A 21,541-nucleotide genomic window follows, 5' to 3' on the forward strand; every position below is an offset into this window, starting at 1 on the left:
TTCACTTCAGTTTTGTCAGTTTATATGACTCTTTCCAAATGCAATTATTGTATACTTGAATGCTTTAGAATATCATGTCCACCAGACCACGTTAGCTTTAATAGGCTTTTGCCTCAATTGCTCAAACGTTCTTTTGTTGTATCATGTTGTCCGACGACAGTGCAAATGCTTGATAAACGTTGAGGGCGCCATAAAAATTTATCCTTCTGGCAACATTGATTTGCCCCAAAGAGATTTTCCCCAGGGGAGGAGAAAAATCTCTTTGATTTGCCCATAGCATAATGCTGCATCTCGAATACTTTTTTGTTGTGGATCATATCGACTGAGAGACAGGAAATATATATAAAAGAAAAAGACACTTCGTTCTAGGTTTTCTGTGCGTATTAAAAACGCCAAGGATGACAAAACACACGTCTGAATGCCTCGGAGACTGGATTATCACCTTCAAGAATCAAGTTCTTCAAAGATTGGCTTTACCATTATGATCTTCATTAATGCACAGTATCATCTTATAGTCATGAGATCGTTTGGTCAGGGGAAGAAAGAGAGCTAAAGTTTCGGCAAGTTCGTTTTATATGTCAATTGATACTCGAGGAAAAGCCACGAGCCAATAGCCTCGTCATGCAACTGCAGCAAAGTTCGTGATTGAGGCTCGAAGCGTAGTCTCTTCTCAAGGCTCGCCGTGATTCTGTATCTTTGGACTCTCTTCGTCCTTGTTGGACAGCTCAGCCATTCCTGATCATGGAAAAAAAATAAAGCAAAATAAGAAGGTTTGACTTGGAGAGATGTTTAAAATAACCTTAATGAAATACGCTAAATTATTAATCATCACATACAGTGTATGCTTCCGTATCACGTCATGACATCAGAAGAGCCATGTAGGCCTATGTTATCGTCGCATAGATGCTATGAACAAAATAAAGCAGAACCGTTTAAAAAGACTAGTTAGGAGGTCACGTGATAACAAACACTTTGAGTTTTGACTTTTGCGCTTGGTCAAAGTAAACGAAAAAAAAAAACCAAACAAACAAACAAACGAACACTCCTATTCACGATTACTGTACTGCGATAGCGCTGGAGAAATAAAAGTGTATGATACTGGAATGAAGAGTAGGCACTACAACGTAAAAAATTCGTGTGTTCCCCTTTTTTCAACCCTAATATCTGGTATATTGCAGAGAAAGGTAATTCAGACCTTTCTCCAGGATGATAAAACTGGAAATTTCTTTATAATGGACAGGGAAAAAATACTACAGAAATCCAAATGAATTTATTCGGGCCAAAATTCAAAACCGTTATTTTCGGTTCAAAAAGGGAGAGCATATTCCCTAATGACATGGGGTTACTTTCTTCTTCTTTTTTTTTTTTAATCTCTGAGATGCATTGCCGTAAGATCTTATATACACGATGTTGGGAGACATTATTTTTCAAAGTCTGTTTAAGCAAGTAATGTATCACCCTCTATAACAGGTTGCTTTTATTCATTATGGTGTATTGTCTTACTGTATTGACCGCCACCGTCCTCTAATCTGGCCGAGGTTGGGTCGGGGTCGTGATGGAGCTCGATCACGAACACGTACATATAGGCTCCCAAGATCGCCCCGAGGATGGGACCGATGATGGGCACCCACCACCAGTGCATGCCGTCGGGACTGGAGATCGATGACATCGGAGTGACGTAAGAAACGTGAGAAAAAAATTGAAATTATCGTGTTAGTAATTATTGTGTTGCTATTACCCCTTATTGTCTATTACCAAAGATAATCATCAGTGAATATGGGTATTTTTGCGATGGTGTTTCATAAAACGACTCGCTGAAATTTAATACTCTCGGACACGTTATAGTGTACTGTCTCCGTAAAAGGTATGGGTATCAACAGAAACACAGACCTTTGCAATATTCTTTTGTAGTGGATCCACGCAATCAAATTGCTAGGATACACCTACAGTGTATTTTCCTTTTTGGGATCAGTCAATTTACTGTGTATTGTCAGGAAAAAGAAATGTACTGTATTACGTGTATTATGTAACATTCTATTCTGCGTGTCAATAAATTTTAGTAGAAGGAGAAGTTTGAAAACATTCGAGTGAATTTTGGCGTCTGCCCCTCACCCCTTATTGATGATACTTACACCCAGACCTCCTTGCCGTAACCAGCACACGCGGTGAAGATCCGCGGGCCAAGGTCACGAGCAGGGTTTATGGCATAACCGCAGTTGAACCCGTAGCAGATGCCGATGTTGAAGACCACCAGACCGATGAGTAGCGGCTCCATGCCGCTAGGGGGCGCATTGTTCTTCTTGTCCGTTATGGCAAGAACGGCGGACATTAGCAGCGCTGTGCCGAATATCTGTAGGTTGTGATTCAGTCGTCGGAGAGACGAATAAACGTTTCAAAACATATCCTTCAGATTGAATCTTGATCGTTGTCACTCATAGACAAAACTTGAGAGTGGAAATAATATTGTTTATAATACGGTAATTTTGTTATATGCATGCACATGTGTATTAGGTTAACAACACCTGCCATCCGGACCGGAAACCTATATTCTTTTTTGTTAAAGAAACGGTACAATTTGCATTGGTAGCTATTTTCCATTAGATCAATTTCATTTCATTTATTTAATTTCCAACAAAAATGAAATTACGAATAAGCATTTAGATACACATGATTACAGAAAATCAATACAACATTGTAAGGGGTAAGGGTCATGGTAATAATGTGTTAACAAAATAATTATGGTCCCCCTTTTTTCACCTTTCTCGTTCTTTGTCTCCATCCATGCATTGATCAAATTAATATACATACATATTATTATTTACTTAGATATACGGCTAGCATCCTACCTGATCACCAAATCCGCTCCATATTGAGAGGAAAGGCTGTGGGTAGGTAGCAAAGATACCCGCTGTGCCGTTGGGCCCGAGAACTGCACGAGTGCCGCCGTCGAAGGCATTGATTGCGTCTGGAATCAAACAGCGTGAGAAGCAGTGCAGCCACATTTTTCTTGCAGTCTGTACTTGACAAACTTACGAACATTTAAAGCGATGAAAATTTAGCAAACATCTTTTTAACATCAATAACAACAAATCTAGTACACCTTCATCGTTAGAGGAAGGAAAGATGAAAAGAAAATAACCCCTCTCGAGTGAATAAGAAATCAACGATATTGGAGGACGTGGTCTCCAAGCATTACAGAGGATACCAAGTCCTCAACTTCCCTTGATTATTTCATTCTTCACAACAGTTGTTTCACCATCCATAGCGCCCTCTAATAGTTAAGACGATGACGTTTTATCATTGGAAAGGGTGTCATAGCATCAATACATAGAATGAACCTTTGAGTTGATTCGAGTTGATATCATTTTCACTGCTGATTTGTATTTTTCAATTCAATTCAATTCAATTCAATTCAATTCAATTCAATTCAATTCAATTTATTTATTTCATAAAATAACATATAAAATATTTACATAGATGTATGAGTCAAAGGAGGAAATCACGCAAAAGCCTAGGGCTTGGAAATGGATATTTTTTGTTTCAGATGACATAAAAACTGAAACAGATGCCGCTGATACAAAAAGACCATGTGATTATAGATCCAAAACAGTTTACATGCTACTCATATATCACATTATTTTCCTAATAGCACTAAAATCGCATGAAAATAAGAATTATGAAAATTGAATATTATCACCCTGATGATTATAGAAAATTTCATGTGATGACCATCAATCCTTTACGAATTCTACCCACATAGGTGAAGGATATTTAAATTGAAAATTATTAAGGAACTTTCTTAATTCAGCCTTGATTAATAACAATGTTTTTATTGTTTTCGTCATTGTCAATTCAGTTCAATTCATTTATTTTCATTCTTCTTCTTTTTTTTTCTTTTTCAATAAAAACATAACACAAGATTCAAATTCATCCGTAATGAATTTTTTGGGGGAGGGGGAGGGGGGCTGGGGAAGAGAAGAACTCAGTAACCCCTCAAACATGAATGCGATTTAGCTCTAAATGAAAAAAAATGAAAAGATAAATGCAAAACAAGATTTGAAAACGAGATCTAGAAGTCTCCTGTCAGTTTTCGTTAGACGAGTCGAATAACAGAAAGATAAAGCTAGGATATTTTCTACAAAACAATGTCTTGTTAAAAGAGAGATGAGAGTATCAATGTCATATTTCATAATCTTGTTTATCTTTTCCTATCACTTATGAGTTGATACATAAGATCGGGACAAAAATAGCTACACAGAACCACATTGCGAAAGGTTGGTGTACCAATGTGTTGGGGGTAGAATGTTTATTAATTGTACTCGGGATATAAAAATGTATGCTTCGAATGAATACATTTCAGTCAAAAGGCATAGAACCAGACACTCCTAGCTCAAGCTTTCATTTAGAAGGTCCCCATTGCATCTTCCTCTGTCATGAATGTATTGCTTACATTCGTGTAAAAGAGAGGAATGGTTGTATGGCGACAGAAATAAAAGGCAAGCAGATAAAGAAACGAATTTCAGAGGTTTCGATACGAAGCAATGCCAGAAGGCAGAAATCTAATCATGAAAATCTGGACAATGGCAGAAAATCTTATTGACGATATGCCAGCGTAAATGTAGTAAGCGTAAACGCGAAAAGAAAAAGAAAAAAAAAAAAAGAAGGATTGATAGCAATGACATTAATGCCACCAATTGAATTAAAGTTCTTGATCCGGAAGTTGTCAAGATCTAATTACATTTCTCCGGAAGTGAGCGCCTTTACTAGCTGACCTTTGATAATGTCTAAAACGAGCGTCCTAGTTTCAGTTAGGGGTGAAGACGGAGATATCTGGAACGTGAACTGATTTCAGCAAAACAGGTTAGTAAGGGGTTCAGTCAAGGAGAAAGAATATACCGACAACACGCAATGAAACGTATATTTCACAACGCTATCTCGGGAAAGCGAAATCGGCCCTTAACATCAGTAGAATAATGACACAGCGCAAATAAACAGTTCAATATCCTAGCAGGGAAGTGGTCTCTCTTCCACCTCCCTGATCCTAGTGTTATAGTAGATCTGGTTCTCTTCAGCCAGAATCCACTAAGGATGTTATATCAATGTTGCATGTTTGTGTTATGTTTATGATCGAAAAATGAGAATTTAATTTGTTGAATTATTTTCCCCTGATTTCGCGAAAGCGAAGCGAGAAGTAGACGGTTTGGCAGAAGGACAGATCTGAACCAACCAACGAAAAAGTACAGACTCAGTCACTCAATCGTAAGGACAAGATGTTAGCGGTATCATCACCATCATCAATATTTCTTTATGTTTCTTGTCTGTATTTAAACCCTGTTTTTTCTTTTATATAAAACGATTCTACCCACAGGCCAAGGAGTGATGTTATTATCATCAGCAGTGTCCGTGGCAGTCAACACTAGGATATGACTTGGGTTCCGATGATAAACATCGCGCAATGTGTAAAATCGCCCAGTGTTTGTTCCAAGCTGCGTGACAACTCAGTTAAATTCAACTTTTTCTACAGAAGAGCAATAAAACAAAGCAAACGATGGCTCCACTGTAGTCTGCTAAGACAGATGTTTCCTGACTTCAATTTGTGCAGTTTCCACACCGGTGGGAAGATTTTTTGGCAACGTATGTCAATGATTCACGCAATCAATTTCGGACAGTCAAGTGGTGACAGGCCTCTTTGGCCGATTTTCGCCAATTGTCCGAAATCAAACTGGAAAAGAGTTTGATTTATTGCCTACAAACATAACTGCGTTACCCCCTTTTCCTTTTTTTTTTAAAAGGAAGATTTCTTGACTCTCCTTGGCAACTGACAGCCGTCGTAAAAATCTGCAAAAATAGGTTATTGTTCTAAAGCATTTACCAGATTTTCCAAGCCGTGTATCATTACATTGATTGTACAGCATTGTTCACATGCAGTTACCGTTTTACAGCAAGATTTGGATGTGAATGATAAGGACGCAGCTGAAAAAATTATTGATAAGTTGACAGACAGTCGAAGGCACATTTTTTGAAGATGCACCTGAACTTCGTCATATGCTATCACAATACAAACTATTCAATAGAACAGTAATCAAGGCAATAGAAGAGACTGCTACCTACAGAGTTGTATACTTCAGCTTACATGACATCGAAAGCCTGACCTATACAGTCTCAGACAGCAGAAAATTATCTTGTGTTTTTTGGTCAAGTCAGCAATATTCCCAAAAGTTTCTCGTTATCAGATGTAGGGATTGTCCAATAGAGGAGAGAGACATGCATATTCTGTTTGTAGAAACACAATCCCTTAGTCTGTCCAACCGTAGAAAAAAAAAAGAAATACACAAAATCAATTCCACAACGGAATATTAGTTTATGCTGAAGCAATGTCCTCATTCTGAATATTACATGTAGGACACCACACCCCTGCCATTTGCAGTTTTACGATGTCATAATCATCACTCCGTGAAAAGCCTTGGTACATAAAACATTTTGAAAGGGAACGATTATTTTGATTACTGCACGCAGTGACCAAAGTGCAGATGGCAAGCGATCAAACTCAAGACCAACTCGTCGACGCATTGAACAAATAACATTAGGGCAACAAACGTCTATTAATAGATTAATAAAAAAACTCATTAGATAGGGCACATCACTATCAATCACAATACGTGATGAAACATTCAACAAGCAGTGGTATGATCTAACGAGGTATTAACTCCTTTTATTTTAGGGGGTGTTAAGGTTAAGGGTGATTACAAATAAGAGGAAAGGTGTTTTAGTGTATCATTAATGATAAAGCAAAAAAAAAAAATCAAAACAAGAACAAACACAGGTGATTCTCACAGCAGCCAATACCTCACACGTCTCATCTCTCCCCCCCCCCCCCCGCCAGAGAGATAGTGAATCTTCAAGGAAAAACAAAAACAAAAACAAACAAATGAAAACATATACAGGAACAGGACACTCTAATTTGTCAAAACAAGACGATTTTCACGTTCTCAAATCTGACGTTCTCTCACTGGCCACAAACCCCCAAACCCGCCCCCTTTCATGGGATCATTCCGCGGCCCATCCCGATCTCACCTGAATAGATGCCAAATACAACAGCTGCGGCCACGAAGGCCCCCACCATCTGAGCCAGAATGTAGAGCGCCACCTTCTTCCACGGGAATCGACCTAGGCAAGCGAAAGCCAATGTCACTGCCGGGTTCATGTGCGCACCTGTAACAAAAAACAAAAGCAAAAACAAAAACAAAGCAATGTATTTTGATAATCTATATCATTATTCACTCTATTAAAAACAATGGTGAAAAACTCTCGAATTGTGCTCACATGTTATAGGAAATACTCTGTTACGTCCAACGTGCCATACAAAGTCATGACAGAACGTGTCAGACACTCGGCTTACTGACTCGACGTTTTCTCCGTGCTGCTTGGACATACTCAACGGAAGATTATCCTAATGATGTTGCATAATATATATAAAAGTCCTGAAGCACTTAATTCGGCAATAGATTAGCTGACCAGAAACACGCAATTCCCGTTCCATTTCCATTTCGTTTAATTTCATTTCCAACACTTATGAGTACAACATTTGAATGTGCATAAAAACACAACAATGCAATGAAAAACAAACTATGAGAAGTGATACAATTTTGTACATTTCAAGACAAATACCGAAAAAAAAGCGAAAATGTTGGAGATGGACTGGACTGCTGAAAAGCAGAGGTTGTAATCTGCAGTTCCCTCCAGAGGGACTGGACAGTTCCCTCTAGAGTCAAGTTTTCCTGGTTTGCAATTGACTTTTTTAAACTGATAATCGACTGCTTAATCTTGCAGTGACATTTCGCAGTAGAGACACATTACCTAGTTTGGTATGAACCAATTGAATTCGATTGTGTGATATTTAGTTTAATTTGCGTCGTTATCATCACAATACGTTGTTGTCATACATGAAATTTGTCATACTGGCTTTCGCCCTTGATTCACTACTTCACACGCCATTGCCATTACCTGATACGCCAGAAGCGAAGTAAGCTCCGAGTGCTACACCGACACCCCATCCCCAGTTGATAGAGAGGAAACCGCCCTTGGTCCCGTTGCTGAGGACGGACTGTGCGACCGAGGCATCGCCAAAAGCCTGTCAAACAAAAAACAAACAGAAAACAACCCTAAATGAATGAACAGTGATTGACAAGGCTTGAGCGAATGAATAATAGCAAACCCGATTTCCGTGGGGAAATCATACATACAAAAATCGACTCCATTTATTACGATGTGAATTCCCTTGGCGTTTGTCCAAGAACTGAGTATGAATGTGTGCGTGTGTGGTATACATATTTTTGAAAACATTCCTTTTTTATTTGATGGAGAGCAAACTGAGCTGGATTGAGACGAAATATGGGCTATGACAAAATCAATGGCTTTGATATTGAATGAATGTCATTCACAATTCCGTGTATAGTGAATGCTTCTTATCCGGATCAGTTGAACGGGTTACAAGGACATACTCTGAACTCTTTAAAATGCATGTGGATTTACAGCAAGAAAGCCAACAAACAAATGGTAAAGGACAAACATCCACAAAACGAGCAAAACATCATTCTCTCTCTTTATGACGGAATAATGACACAATGTGGGTCAGAATAATAGGACAATAGTAAAGGTAGAGTGTATCCAACAGAGTATGAAACTTTGCCAGTACTGCATTTGAAATTCGACCCTTGATTATCATCACGCATAGAATGATACTGTATACATGTTTCTGTGACACACGCCCAGAGGGCGAGTACGTAGGCCTACTTAATACTTTGTTATGGACGGACAACTATGATGTGAAACAAAAATGATAACAACGAGGTGGAAAGATGAACTCCGAGGTCACTCTTTACTATAGAAGGGAGGATTTTTTATCATAATTATCGTTATGTTTCTCACTTTTTTACGATTATCATGCACACAATAAACATTCACATTGCCAGCAGGGCATCACTGTACTCGTATTTTCTGCAAGACAGGAAGATTGTTGCAACTGATTAACAAATTGCCCTGCATCGACGTACACGTAATAAGCACTGATCATTTGCCCTACATCTACGTAAATAAGCACTGATCAATAATTCATGCTTATTTACGTCAATGTAGGGCAATTTGTTAATCAGTTGCACTGAAAACATCTCGACGGAAAAATTTCACGAATTTGAATAAGGAAGATTGTTGTTTGAGAATTAACCCGTTTTCAGAGTAAAGAACAAGTTGTCAATGGAGTAAAACCTGTGAGTGGCGTAGTCAAGGTTCATCGCACGTTTGTATGCATAATTATTGTACATATTATTATATACAGGCGACCTACATTATCTTTAACACCGTAACTCAACCTCTTTTAATCGCGGCAATATTCCAGTCAGTGAAGATTATGAACACGGCGGACATCCATCTATTCGGTCGCCACACCTCGCATACCGCCCAGTGCCACACCAAGGTCAACAGCAGCCGCTTTAATTTGTCATCAACTATATGGTTACTTTAAAAAAAGCGCCACTGGACACCAAAGCTCCCGCTGTTAGCACTGACAATCTTAAGTGAGAGTTTCATGGCCTCAGTCGAGTTGAGTTCCCTCCAAAATCATCCCATCTTGGCAATCACAGTACACGCCCAGCCAGTCTTGTAACTCACCAGACTTCGAGAGGATAGGTAAGTAATACCATTAACAGACACACGTATCAGTGACTTGAGCATCATGAGTTAGGGTGTAAAAGCCTTATTTTCTGAGCTTATGACAAAAGGTCTTTTACAGTGTTACACAAACTTTATTCAAAACAAGAAAGGCTTTTGACATAAAGCGGTGATATACGCGAAGCCGTATATTATGGTATAAAAAGGTATAGTCATTTTTAACGAAATTCCAAATGTCTTTGAAAAGAAGCAACACGCCGGATTTTCGAATCCACAATATTTAATGAGTCAAGAAAAGGGGAAAGAAGACTCAAGATTATAATTTTGTCTATGTGTTGGCATTTATTTTCAGGACTTTGATATCAGAAATGTTCGGGGAAAAAAGACATTAAGCATTCTCACTTGTCCTTCTTAACATGGTGTGCAACATCGTACTGAGTACTATCATGCACGTTGGTATAATGTATCATCGAACATAGTCGTGGCGGAGGTAAGCTGACATTGATTGTAAAGGTGTTTTCAGTGAAGTGGATTAAGTAAAACCATGATTACTCAAGCATAAGTATCTGTACTCGCCACAAGCAAGCAACCACTGGAGATTTCTCGCTTACGCTTTTGGCGCACCAAATCAAGGTCACGCGTTCTTCAAATCGCTTACGGACGATGAAGCAGGCAGGCGGCCCAGGAATTGGTACTGAAAGAACGGCAAGTGCCATTATGCGTGATTTCCGAGCAACCTAATTTTGGATATTTCTGAAAGGTCGCTATAATATCCTTGGAATCGCTCTACGTTTACATCTACATGTGCTTACTTTCACAAAAGTTCGGCGTGTCTTAGATGTGTAAACGAACGCATAAACGAGAGCAAAAGTTTGTCTGATAGTGTGTTCTGAAAATGTGGACAATGAACATGGTAAAGTTATGTCTGATACATAGCATATTCGCAACATGAAAGATTTTCTTTTTACATGCTATCCATGAAATCCATGTCACAAGGAGAGTTTGACATGTATTTTATGGATTGAACTCGTTCGACTGCTTGCTCTTCACTTCTATACCTCCGTCCTGTTAATGTATAAGCAATCACGGCCAGTTTATAGCTTGGTCCGAAATCGGGGCGCATGGCAACAAGAAACTCCCAAACACGTCCATCACATTCTTAAACCCCTTAGAGAGATGGGAGAGGGAGATGAAGCGAATATCTGGGATAGCGGTATAGCTGCATTCATCTCGACCTGGGCACCCCGACCACGGAAAGAGCGTCAACTGTCGAAGAAACATCACATTGAATTAGGCAACGCTGCTTAATCTTCCCCGTCCAGTTGCATCCCATTTCGTCCTGCTGAACCCCAACCAGTGATGCGGAATGGATGTGACCTTTTGGCTTCCTGTACAAGGTAAATATCTCGAATCTTCCGCATCCACACCTCTGTTTACAGACACGCCCTGGTCAACATCACTCTCAGTACTTTTCTCCTAGAGAAAAGTAATACATGTAGATAGAAATAGAGATAGAAATATCTCATTACCGACGATAGAAGTGAAATTGAACTAGGTACTTCTTAATTCACTGCAGCATCTCTGTTCGATTCAATATGGAAAACATTCGAGAACTTTGAAACCAAATACAGCTGACAAGACAGAAACATCACACCTCTATATAATTAATAGTAATGAACGTTTTCACCTATGAATTGAACGAGTGTTTGATTGAAATCAATAGTGCACATCACATCATAAGGTAATACTGTTGTTATTATTACCAATATGAAGGAAACAGTAATTCGAAGCGAGGGGCAGGGACAAGTGTCTCCCGCAAACCAGTGGAATTAGAAACACACAAACACACACAAACAGACACACACACAAACACACATACACACACACACACAAACACACAAACAGACACACACACGCATGAAGAGAAAGTCAAGTTAATCAGTTGTCTCACAGTGCGTTGTAACTAAGAAGAAGACAACGTTTGGGCTGCAAGATCTGATAGCCTTCATCTGGCAATGTGGATTGAGTGTTGCCGAGAGCGTGTATAATGCCACTTTCAAGAATTCATTTTATTCGGAGGGGCACTATAATTGTTTGGCTTTGATAGAGCAAAAAAAAAAAAAAAAGAAGCAAATATCAAAAGAAATCATAAAATAATATGATGGGCAGCATTCATACATACAACCCGTCATACCATACTCGACTTCGTGAGGCATTTTATCCGCATCATTTTCCAAATGTGGTACAGCCCTATGTTATCTGGTGTATAGCTAACATAGATGAGAGTAAATCGGTAATGGTGGACCAAGATATTGATATTTCATTGAAGGTTATAACGCGCATCCTCCGCTTGAAGAGATAATCTGATCACTGGTTGCAGGTATGCAACCTCACGAATATTTTACGGCGTTGGGAGAGAATTAAACATCAGGAGAAGGACCGCAGGATGAGGGAGAACAGGAGGAGGGAATGTGGCCGAGTTAAAATGAGATCCAGATTTCACTCCTGGGCATTTTTCACTTCATTTAATTAAGTAAAGCACTTGTCGCTCTCGGACATTTTAATATCCTGGTCTTAAGAAAAAGAATGATCGTATACAAACATAAGGCTCTTAGTTTCAAGCATCCTCACATATCATAAACGAAAAAAAAAAGAAAGAAGAAGAAATGGTTCTGGGCTGGCTGTCGGTTAGTACGTCCTAGTTTTTGATCTTGCTGTAAGTGTAAACGATGGAAAGAAGAAGGTTATACACACAAACAGATTTACGATTTAAAAATTACGTGCAATTTTTTCGTACAAAGAGAATGAATGTCTAGCAAAAGTCGATTTAATGCTGCTTCTTTGGTTTCTTGTGTTTCCTTTCTTTGTCGCCACTTTCTTCATGTAGTCTATACTAAATAATCATCTTATTCTTCTCCTTGCGAATTATCTCTATCTTAATTTGCATAATATGTGTATGTTAATGTGTGTGTGTATTTGCGTGCGCGTCCTCGAGTGTGCTGATTCAGTCAATGCTACACATAGTTTTCATTCATGAAATCTCACACAAGTTAGATTGATCCGCTGATGAGTTGTCAAACATTTGCATACTGAAAAGGCCGTAAAAGTTGATGTTTTCACAAAACAGTATTCTTGACAAGAGAGAGAGAGCAGAGTGCATGCGAATAATTGTCGTGCATCGTCTTGTCTACATTGCGCTTTAGCTGAGATGAAAAACAAAACAATGTGCGTACTTGTACTTAAAATCGTCGATTTTACGGCATTGAATAAATGAATACACTACGAGCCTTTGAGAAGCAAACAAAGTATACCCTGTATATACGTACTGTTTTATAAATAAATTTCTCCATAATACACCTTCTCGTGATAACATGTCTTCGATGTCATGAAAAGAAATTATCTTTAAGCTGATAAAATTGACGTTGAGCTGCGCTGGTGGGTAGTGTGACGCACCCCGCTCTTCCTGGTTGGGCCCGGGGGCGCCATACGGCTCGACCCGTCCTCGCTCCGGGCCCGGCTGTTCACAAAGCCGGCAAGCCTAATGAAAACACCTTTAAAATATTAGATTAAGATGCCCGCAAATCTTTTTACTCCGAGCACATATTTTTGGCCCCCATAGATAAGGCTCCATGCAATAGGCAGTAAATTAAATCACCAAAGTAAAGTCTTGTTTCTCATGTGTTTATTCAAACCTCCGAAAAGAGAAAGAGAGAGGTGGAAAATAAGAAAGAGTATCCATCAGTTCGTTTTCAGAGCTTAAGGTCCCTCTTTTCTGAGTCCATTATGGAAGCAGCAAATATTCTTTAAAAAAATATTGACAAACAAAAAGGCTGACGAAAAAAAAAAGTATCCGATGTGTTTTGGTTCATACCTGACGTTGTTGAAAAAAGTGATGAAGCCGTAACAGAATGCGAAATACATAATGACGTGTGGACAGTGAATCGTTTTAGAGTAAAAAAGAAATCAAATACAACTTCACAACATACCAAATTAAACCTCGCACAATTTTTTAATCATGGTACCAATCAAGCGCCCCTACCAAAAACGAAAGAAAGAAAGAAATCGAGATTTTTTTTTTTTGATTTTTTGTTTTAGGTAAAGTGTGCTCCGCTTCGTCGAAATTAGTTGGCGACCACCATGAAATGAAGAAAATCGGAAAATATGTCAACTCTGTTAGCTCCAAGTTCTGCATATCTTTTGACATATTTTCAATGTAATTTTAGTTTCTAAATAGAGGTGCCGGAGCCGAACCTAAAATGGTGTTTACCATGCAATGTTCAATCAGCAAACGGTAAATATGAATCCAAAGGTTACTTGCGCGAACGTATTTTTCGTGGTCATGGACAAGTCTGTTCACATAATTATATAGATTAAAGTAATACAGTTTGTGCTACAAGTCAAAGTTACTTCAGTCTGATCTTCGAGTACTGACAGCCTTCAGTGCCTTGTGCAAACTCAATTTATCGCCATCGAAAGCGGCTTATGCTTATAAATCACTCACACATATAGATGAACCATGCAGATACACCTACAAAGATGTCAAGGGGGGGGGGGTAGTGCTTCTAAAATGACATGAAGACTACATAGGTCAGAAGCAACTGAATTGGTGGTAATTGCAACGAGAAAAATTATGCCCCAGTTATGCCAATCATCAGATTAGTTACATTATTCGGATGCTTGCAGAAAGATCAAAAGCTGGAGACGGTGTTAATTCCTTGCACCCGTCGCCGTGTCACCTTGATTTATTCTCAAGGCGTATGAAAGATACGTCTTATTAATTTCATCTCAATCGTATTGATGTGGTCCATGATTCCTTGCGACTTGACAAATAATTCAAGTGAGAAGACAGTGAAGCAGGATATAGGTTTCTCTCTACTTTTAGCTCTCCCTCTTTCTTTCTGCCTCACTAAGTCTTTGTATATATATATATATATATATATATATACACACACACACATAGATTCACAACAGTAGGTCAATATAAACTCCGTTGGAGACGTAGATTCGACGAATTTTCGTGACCTACTGTTGTGAATCTATACTTTTTCAGGACTCCGAGCAGAAACTATTTATTGCTGTTATTCATTTATATATATATATATATATATATATATATATATATATATATATATATATACACACACACACACACACATATATATATATATATACATATATATATATATACATATATATATACATATATATATATATGTATATATATACATATATATATATATATATATATATATATATATGTATATATATATATATATATATATATATATATATATATATATAATACATATCAATTATATGCGTGTCTGTGTGTGCGTTTGTGTGTGTATGCACCTATGCATGTATGCTTGTTTGTATGTTAATAATGTGACTTATCATCCGGAAGGTTTCCTAGTAAATTATCTGACAATGTTGTCTCTTGTTCCTCTTTCGTTGTTTTTTTTTTTTGTGTTCTTTTTCTCTCTTTCTTGCTCCTTATAACTGATATCAATAATACGCCACTGGTATTGGTTGCATTTCACGCTACTTTTTTTTTTTCCTTCGCTTCAAGTGTGGCTTGGCCGCAAAAAAAGAAAAAAAGATATATAGCACTTTAATTCCACAATGAATATATACCGCCATTATCTGATCTATCTCCAGAATCTGCTTCCATGTTCATTCCTCCTCCAATGCATCTCACTACACAGTTGTGTAGTGGAAAAAAAAATGACTCTGCTAGGTTGATTTCTATATTTTCTCTCTTCCACCCATTATAGTAGCGCATTTCCTCACATAAACACGATTTTTTTTTTTCGGAAATCGTTTTAATGCATGGATAAACACGAAGCGATGCGGTTTAATCGAATACATACTGGAGAGAATGACCGTGATAAGCAGTGAGGTGAGGGAAAGGAAAAATGAGTCGAAAATAAAATTGCTGTTGGTGTGTTTCAATTAAATCACCAACATCGGTATTGTTAAGCAAATAAAACAGGTTTTACACAAAGTCGACTTGACAAGCCCACGATGTATACATATATATATATATATATATGAAGGGTTTGTTTGCAAAAACCGATAAGTCCATTTTTGAAGATTTTGAAGAACGAGCTCTGTCATAAAGTACAAAATAATACTTTTTAAATGATATATTGGTCACTACATATAAAGGTATATTTTTAAAGTTATGGTCAAAAGAAACAAAAAAAAAATCTTATTATTCTCTTTATTTTTCTTGACCATTAATCGCAAATATCTCCATTTGGCAAATATGGACTTATCGGTTTTTGCAAAGAAACTCTTCATATATATATATATATATATATATATATAAGTAACAAAACTGAAACAAAGTTCCAAATAGACAAATATGTCTCGAGGAATATCCATGAGGAGTTAATGGCGGGCAAACGAATTCGAGTCCTGAAATAATTGCTAGAGATGAATTCTGTCACTGGAATATGCAAAACTAAATTTTCGGAACAACAGACAAGTGTTGACTGCCCGTTACAAACAAACCCCAGCTCCTAGAAAAGAAGAAGAAGAAGAAGAAGAAGAAGAAGGGGGAGGAGGAGGAGGAGGAGGAGAAGAAGAAGAAGAAGAAGAAGAAGAAGAAGAAGAAGAAAGACCATTTTTGTTACTCGGAGCAGGTTGTACAAATAATTTATTCCCAAAGTATCTATCATCAACCATAGATAAACTCTCATGGGCGGGTTTATTCCCGAATCACAGAAAGAATCGATAACACTATAGGACTTTGATACAATATGGAGTAACCTTAGAATGACATTGATTTAGAGGAACCATCACAGTAAATGAATATGCACAGTCCTCTGCTTATGACATGCTGATGCGTGCGAACGACATTATCTGTTAACATTGACACGCGGAAGTTACCCCGCTGAAGAACGTCCTTTCTATATTCCGTTCGTGGATGACTGGATAAACAGGAACGCATACACAGTGGGTAGTGAGTGTTGTCAGTTCATCTCTTCATTTGATCAATATGTTTGAGAAATAAAACCACGTAGGTTAGAGGTTTGACATTAGTTTGAACCCCGATTAACATAGTGATTCTGAAGCAAAGGTATATTGCCATAATCGATCTTTGAACTGTACTGTTACACGGGTCGTTAAGCCAAGTTTTAAAAGTCTCATCGTATACTCTACGTAGGCATTGCTAGGGCCTACTGTGCATGTCTTAAGCTTTATAATGCTCTGTAAACAACATGCTCGAAATGTGTCATTTATCTGAATAAAAACAGCAGGCATTTGTGTGTGTGTGTGTGTGTTAGTGTGTGTGTGCGTGCGTGTATGTGTGCATGCAATGTGTGTCTGGGTGCGTGTGTGCATGTGTGTGTGTGTGTATAAACGCCGCAAATATCGTATATGGACAGTGCTTATAGTACGCTAGTAAAGTCCTTATTCTTCAACCATTTTTCTTATTTTTCGGTATGTCTTAGTTTGTGAGGTAATCCTTCATTGTTCCTGGGGATTTCGCTCGACATGAATATCAATATCCAACAGAGAGCTCTCAACAAGACCCTGGGCAAACGTAAAATGTTTCACATACTTGGGATGCGCCGATCATCCTAATCGGTTACTCGACATCTCGAAGCTCAGCAGGCCCGAAGATGCGGGGCCACGGACGGTAAATGTTAGGCATTGCAGAGCAGAGCACGGGAGCTCAGATGCTCACACATATACAAATGACTGTATTTGACATGTGGACATTTGTAAACTAAGCATGGTCATTATCTGAGACAGTAGCCTTCATTCCAGGCGTCAAATCGGGAGTTCAGGTCACGAACATGTCTGAGCCATAAAGAGCTAAATTCGCTGATAAAAAAGATGTAACATTGAAAATTTTCATGGCATTTGGTAGGGCTTTACTTTTCCAACACTGAAGGTTACTTAACTCCATAAGAATATTCAGTTAGATATCATCTTAGTTGGTGGGAGCTTTAAATACATTTATATCCAAATTATTTCAAAATATGATTCGTCGTATAAAGCAATATTTTGTACAACACGTCTTGATATCTGTAAACGTCAGCAATCAAAATTCTGTCGTACATCGAAGAAAAAACTTTAGAAAGATTTATGTTTAAGGATGGAGGAGAAAAAAAAACACACGTTGATATGAATGACAGATCGTTTAATGCTTTGACAACATTGATAACTTTGATAACAAGTTATGACAGCATTTTCATGAAAATCTGTAACTTTTAGGAAATACATGCTGCTGTTTTAAACAGGGGTAAAGAAACTGCATATGAAAATGAATTCCAAATTTCATAATAAGCGTTGTAGTATGGAGAGGACAATATTGTCGCATGCGATGAATGTGCGAAAATGCAACAGCTTTAATAAATGTTTGAAAAAAAAATGTCTTGGTGCATTGATTATAGGGTAGAGGTAGATATAATGTTGGAAGACATTATGTTTGGAAAAAAATGTCTTGGTGCATTGATTATAGGGTAGAGGTAGATATCATGTTGGCAGACAACACCAGTCAAAAGAAGAATTATGATAATCATTATAAAAGGCGACGAGCCACGGTCTTTGCTACTGATAAATATTACAAACGGTGATAAACTTGCTCTGCAATGGACGCTAGTATAATTCAGCTGGATATAGGCAACCCTTTTAGAAGAGAATCGTAAGTTATCACAGCATAGTGTGCTATGTACCTGCATACGTAGATAAGCCAAGTAGCCCCTTTTCTGCGCCCTTCAGAGGAGTTAACTATAAGACATATTGATGTTCAGAGAGTTGGATAACACAAAACGTGACGTGTTCAAAGAGACATAAATCATATTTCCGACGTTCGAAGATGACTTCCAAGTCAATTGTGAGCATATCAGACATCTCTCACATATTCTTATCTCTGTCTGTCTGTCTGTCTCTCTCTTTTCTCTATTCGTTGGGTAATCCTTTCACTTCTCTCAATTTTTCTTACTCTCTGATTCCGAAATCTGTACTCTTTTCCCTTTTTTTCATTAAAAAAGGTATTTTCTCATGTATCTTATGCTTTATCTAACACAAATCAGCAAGCTCTAAAATACCAGAGCAAGAATTATTTCTCAGTCGAACTTCCGAATATGACAATATGCTGGATTATCACCTTCGCACGCATAGACCACACAATCGTACACACATACTAAATCTGAATCACACACACAATAGCTGGATAAGTGTACATTGTCATATTTCAATAACTAGTATGCATGTTGGTGAAAAGCCTTGCTTTTTTTTTTGTTGCCTTGAAATCCCCCCGTTGTCAGATGCTCCATATTCTGCAGTTCATAAAGGAATGTACATGTATTCATATCAAAGAGAGAATCGAGCTGAACGCCCAGTGTGAACACATCATCATGCCATTGAGGGCGATATTTATGATAGGAATTCATGCTTTTTGAAGTGTGCATGGTGCTATTTATCTAAAGAAGTACATATCATGTACGTCAGTGTGACGTGGGAATCATGTTGTTATGTAACGGCTGTAAACCCACTGTTATAAACGGGGGCCTATGGTATGGACATCAAACATCAATTTACGTATCAAAACATAATAGGAAGATTGGTTCATGAGTTTGTTTGTTTTTTTTTTTTTTTTGTTTGTTGTTTTTTTTTTTTAGGTTTCTGTAGAAAATATATAAAGAAATATATAAACTGGTTTAGATGGGGATGGGGAAAAAGTTTCCAGATAATGATATGGTACATGGAGAGAGATCGGTACAGACCTATAAATGACACCACACCTTGGGCATAGTCATATGTTTCCATTTTCAAATTGTTGCTACCAACTCTACTTCTACTGTAGATGTAATATCCAATACACTTTTCATGTATATGTATGTATGGTGCACACTTTACAAGGCCCTTCAGAAGACATCCACATTGTGAAATGGTTTCTCGTTACAGATGACATAAGTAATAAACTACTCTAATCTAATCTAATTTTGAAGATTAAATAATCTGTAAAACATGTATATCGATTTTGCCACAATTATAGCAAAAATGTTATTTCGTTTAAGTACAATGGGTAATCATGATACGTTTTCTACATCGAAAATAATGTCCAAAAAGACTTGCACCTAACAATGAGTAGAAGAATTTCATCTGCAGTTTTGCTTAGCTAAGCAAATGAATATAGAAACAAATTCATATCAAGGGCTTATACATTTGATTTTGCATTTTCGTGTTCGTTTCGGCACTCCACATGTATACTTGCTTTGGTCAAGGGTAAAAAGGATATGTTTTTATCATACAAGTAAAGGCGTGTTTTTTGTTGTATGTTAATAATTTCTGTGATATCTGCCATCATAATATGTTTTTTTGCTTGTTTGAATATTAGTGTTAATCATTGCTCATGCAACAGAATAGACAGTTCTATCACCATCTGTAATTACCGTATCCTTTCCTATACTCATTCGTAGATCTAACATAACTCGGTACTTGACCAGTCCAATTTGAATTCTGAAACCCTCGTTGACTTTGTACAGAATAATCAGGTCTTGGTAAGCTATGGGTTACTTGCATGTGCCAGCTCATACCAAGATGTAACCGAGTTGTCTTCTGTTATCCACTTTCCCTCCTCTTCAGAATCTTTTCTCATTTTTTTTATATCTTTCTTTCTTTTCTTTCTCTCGCGTTCTCATCCTCTCTCTTCTCTCGTCTCTCTCTTCCTACCCCTCTTTCTCTTTCTTTATTTTGCCTGGCGTTTCTCATACCTACTGTCTGAACCTTCATCTAGACTTTTTTAGGTAACATGGGTATCGACATGTCTCGAAATGAAGGTCCCCCATTTTCAGCCTTTCGTCTGAACTATTCGATTTTGGCTGAAAAAAAAAGCAGCGCAGCCAAATGCTATTTGCATCCATCACACTTAGGAAGAGATGCTCAGTTCAATGGCTATAACCGTCAATATACAGGGGTATAAAAAGATGTGAATGCTTAAAAGAGTGAAAACTGCATGCACTTTATATCGAATGTGACCTATCAAGGGAGTGATATATGCAACGCATTTCACCTCCAATTTCCGATATCGAGTATTCTATTCATTGTAGATCTCTTTTGTATCGAATTCGGCTTCTCTCGCCCTCACTGTTCTTCCTAAGGTCGCTCAATTACGATTGAAACAAATGTGCTTTCATTTAAGCTCCGGAAAATGAGTCTTATTTTATTTTTCTTCATCAGGTCCTCTTTCTACTGATAAAACAGGATGACTCTTTCGGAAGTTTAAGTAATTATGAATAGAAAACAGCAACTAATGGGCATCCCTGGGAGGGCACACAAACTGTGACCTGTGGTGTACGAAATGTTCCGGTTTGGGAAGTAGTATATTTTTCTCTCACTCAATCTCTGTGTCTATATAACTTAGCAAATTACATGTATATATATATATATATATATATATATATATATATATATATATATATATATATATATTGAGTAGGTTGTCCACGTACATATTATTATATATGTGACCCTGCACCACAAAACCAACATAAGTCGCCAAATATGGATTTTTAGTCAAGGACGGATTCCTACATAAATATTGAAACTCAAGAATAATGTAGAAGATGAATAGCTCTTTCAGAAAATAAGGACAACTCAAAATTGACTTATTGGTTCACACGTTTCACCTTTCTTGAATCCTCACGTAAAATCAAGGGGTGCGACTTTTGGGCTTTTTTTTTTTTTGGATGCATGGTCGTATATATATATATATATATATATATGCCTACATTAGAATGTGTTTGTGTATGTAAAACAATGGAAAGAGAGCTGTTGAAAAAGCAAAATGAAGTTATTTCTTGATATTCTGAAATAAGTTCAAATTTTGAAGGATCACAGCGGATATTTCCCTACG

At 37.6% G+C, this 21,541-nt stretch overlaps 1 protein-coding gene across 1 annotated transcript in view; it reads right to left on the reverse strand.

Moving 5' to 3' along the window:
- Nucleotides 1-664: 664 nt before the first annotated feature.
- The window catches only part of LOC140231050 (aquaporin-3-like), a 37,554-nt gene continuing 16,677 nt past the window's right edge, over nucleotides 665-21,541 (reverse strand). Inside the window, exons 2-7 of the mRNA XM_072311204.1 lie at nucleotides 8,005-8,131; nucleotides 7,075-7,212; nucleotides 2,847-2,965; nucleotides 2,133-2,350; nucleotides 1,504-1,652; nucleotides 665-735 (exon numbers count right to left, since the gene is read on the reverse strand). Of these exons, the coding sequence (XP_072167305.1) occupies nucleotides 671-735; nucleotides 1,504-1,652; nucleotides 2,133-2,350; nucleotides 2,847-2,965; nucleotides 7,075-7,212; nucleotides 8,005-8,131 (816 nt within the window). The 3' untranslated portion in view covers nucleotides 665-670. The remainder of the gene's footprint in view (nucleotides 736-1,503; nucleotides 1,653-2,132; nucleotides 2,351-2,846; nucleotides 2,966-7,074; nucleotides 7,213-8,004; nucleotides 8,132-21,541) is intronic.

The sequence above is a fragment of the Diadema setosum genome, chromosome 7 (genome assembly GCF_964275005.1).
Source record: "Diadema setosum chromosome 7, eeDiaSeto1, whole genome shotgun sequence".
In the NCBI taxonomy this organism is placed as follows: Eukaryota; Metazoa; Echinodermata; class Echinoidea; order Diadematoida; family Diadematidae; genus Diadema; species Diadema setosum.